At 36.6% G+C, this 2,333-nt stretch overlaps 1 protein-coding gene across 1 annotated transcript; it reads right to left on the bottom strand.

Annotated features, from left to right (window-relative positions):
* Nucleotides 1–1,481: 1,481 nt before the first annotated feature.
* On the bottom strand, nt 1,482–2,132 carry LOC145666139 (uncharacterized). The gene has a single exon (XM_081733224.1). The coding sequence runs from the start codon at nt 2,130–2,132 to the stop codon at nt 1,482–1,484; it is 651 nt and encodes a 216-aa protein (XP_081589350.1).
* Between the last annotated feature and the right edge of the window lie 201 nt (nt 2,133–2,333).

Consider the following 2,333-nt stretch of genomic DNA (forward strand, 5'->3'; position numbering starts at 1 on the left):
ATAATTCGTGCTGGGTCTTCGTAGTAAACGGTAAAATGTTAAGGTAAACCAATCTTTCTCGTAGGGAGATAAACTAAAACAAGGCCTCCTGGATTATAAGATGTCTGTTTATGGTGTTTGTCTTAGAATTTCTTTTGCCTAAGATATGCTTTTTCTAGGTTATTTTGTACTTTTTTCCTGATGGTTGCTAATTTATCTTTATCAACTTGTATATGTTGCCTAGATTCTAATGTACACTCTGTCGGGATCCTAGGTTCATATCCTAATAATAAGAAGCTTGCTGAGTATTTGGTCCCTCGTTGTACGTAAGTGTTAATGCCAAAAATAATTTGCGGTAACGATGTCTCCCAATCCGTTTGGTGTTCTTGTACAAAAAATCTGAGACAATTTTGTATGATTTTATTGGTCTGTTCTACTAATCCTATGGAAGCATGATTATATGCTGGCGGGTATTTATAGGGGAAATCGTACTTCTGCACTAAATGTTATACACGAGTCGCTCCATGTACTGGATGTTGGTTCCAATACAGCGTTGTAAATGCTCCGAATTTGAGAATGATATCATATTCCAAAATTTTCTCTATATTTTCCGCGTTTATGGTGTCCACTGTTTCTGCAATCACATAATGTTTAGCTAATTCTGTGGCTACTAATATGTATTTATTTCTTAATTATTTACTTGGTAAGGGCCCGAGCTCGTCATATACCCATGTTGTTGCTATCTCTCCTACTGGGTGATGTAGTAGTTTGGCCTGTTTCTTTTGTGGTAGCTTCTTTAGACGTTGGCAGTCCTGGCACGTAGTATTTTGTAAGGAAGATAGTTTTTGAGATACGGCATATAAATGTTCTTTATGGCGCTTTTATACGATTTTGAGAAAACAAAATCGGATTGGTTGCCTGGCAGTGGAAGGTTGTGAACCACAAATTGGCTAGCGACTTTGGTATACATAAAGTATGTAGTAAGCCATAATCAGGATGGTTTTGTTTCATATATTGTATGCCGTTTTTAAGACAAAAAATCTTGATGATCTAACCGTGGAGATCTTGTCCGGTTCCTTCCCTTCTAAAACGGAAATTATGTCTTTGTAATTGTCGTCTTGACGTTGCTCTATTGCGATGTTTGGTAAAAGGTTGTTATCTCCTGCTTCTATAATATTAACTTGAAGACTATTTGATTTAAAAGCATGATAGTCTTCACCCTTTGCTTCGTTATTTTCTTCTTTTTCTTCTTCCTTCTTAATATCTTGGGTTTGTTCGAGCCTACTAATTATGTCTGCTGGATGTTTGGACCCAGGTAAATACTGTATATTAAAATCATAATCAGCTAAGAATAGCTTGTATCTTGTATATTTCCCGACCTTGTCAGGTTGTGTGCTCATCTTCGCTATACACTTTGCGTCTAGGTATAAATTGAATTTTTTATTTAGTAGAAAGTAACAAAATTAGCGCAATGTATATATGAGAGCGTACAACTCTTTTTGTCATTTGCTAGCTTTGTGCCCACTTTTCGTTAATCTTTGAGAACAATAAGCAAATACCTTCTCAGTGTCGGTTTTTGGGTCGTAGCAAGCGAGTATCCCAGCTATTTGCTTTTGACTGCTATCTGTACAAACGCGGATTTCTAGCGAGTCTTCAAAATGAGCGAGTGGTGGGGCGTTTAATATGTCTTCTTTCAATTGTTCAAAGAGAACATCATGCTTCCCTGTCCATTTAAATTTAGAATTAGATGTTATTAATTGTTGGAAAGGCTCAATTTTTATCGCAAAGTCTTTGATATGCGCTCGAAGGTATGAACATAGGCCTATAAAACTTTTCAGAATCTGTTCTGTGGTCGGTCTCTTAGAATTTCGTATTTTGTAGGCTATATTTGGAGATATTTTAATGGATTCTCCACTAAGAAGGTGTCCTAATACGTTAAGTTCATGGTAACCTATGTGTATCTTCTTGGGTGATGCCCGAAAATCGTGGTTACAAAGCTTCTGAAATAGTAATTCTAAATCCTGCAAATGCTGTGGAAAGTTATATGCGCTATAGACAAGATCATCTGCAAAGCTTGTAATTCTATCGGGTAGTCCTTCCAAAATTATTCTCGTGGCGACACTGAGATTTTGGTAGCTCGTCTTGTGCCCCATTATGCACCTTAAAAATTCGTATGATTTTCTGTTATGATTGATCTCTAAGGTCATACATTTTCGGCTCTTAAGATGCAGCAAAATTTGGAAGTATGAATTGGAGAGATCGACGATTGTTATGAAGGATTTCCCCTTTATAGAGTTTAGAATGTCCTCTGTTGATTGAAACGGCACCGATAAATATTTGGTATAACTGTTACA

Source organism: Thermobia domestica, chromosome 12 (assembly GCF_964235325.1).
Source record: "Thermobia domestica chromosome 12, izTheDome1.hap1.1, whole genome shotgun sequence".
In the NCBI taxonomy this organism is placed as follows: Eukaryota; Metazoa; Arthropoda; class Insecta; order Zygentoma; family Lepismatidae; genus Thermobia; species Thermobia domestica.

Excerpts from the sequence above, each read along its gene's own strand:
- LOC145666139 (XM_081733224.1), bottom strand. The coding sequence starts at position 2,132 with ATGGGGCACAAGACGAGCTACCAAAATCTCAGTGTCGCCACGAGAATA.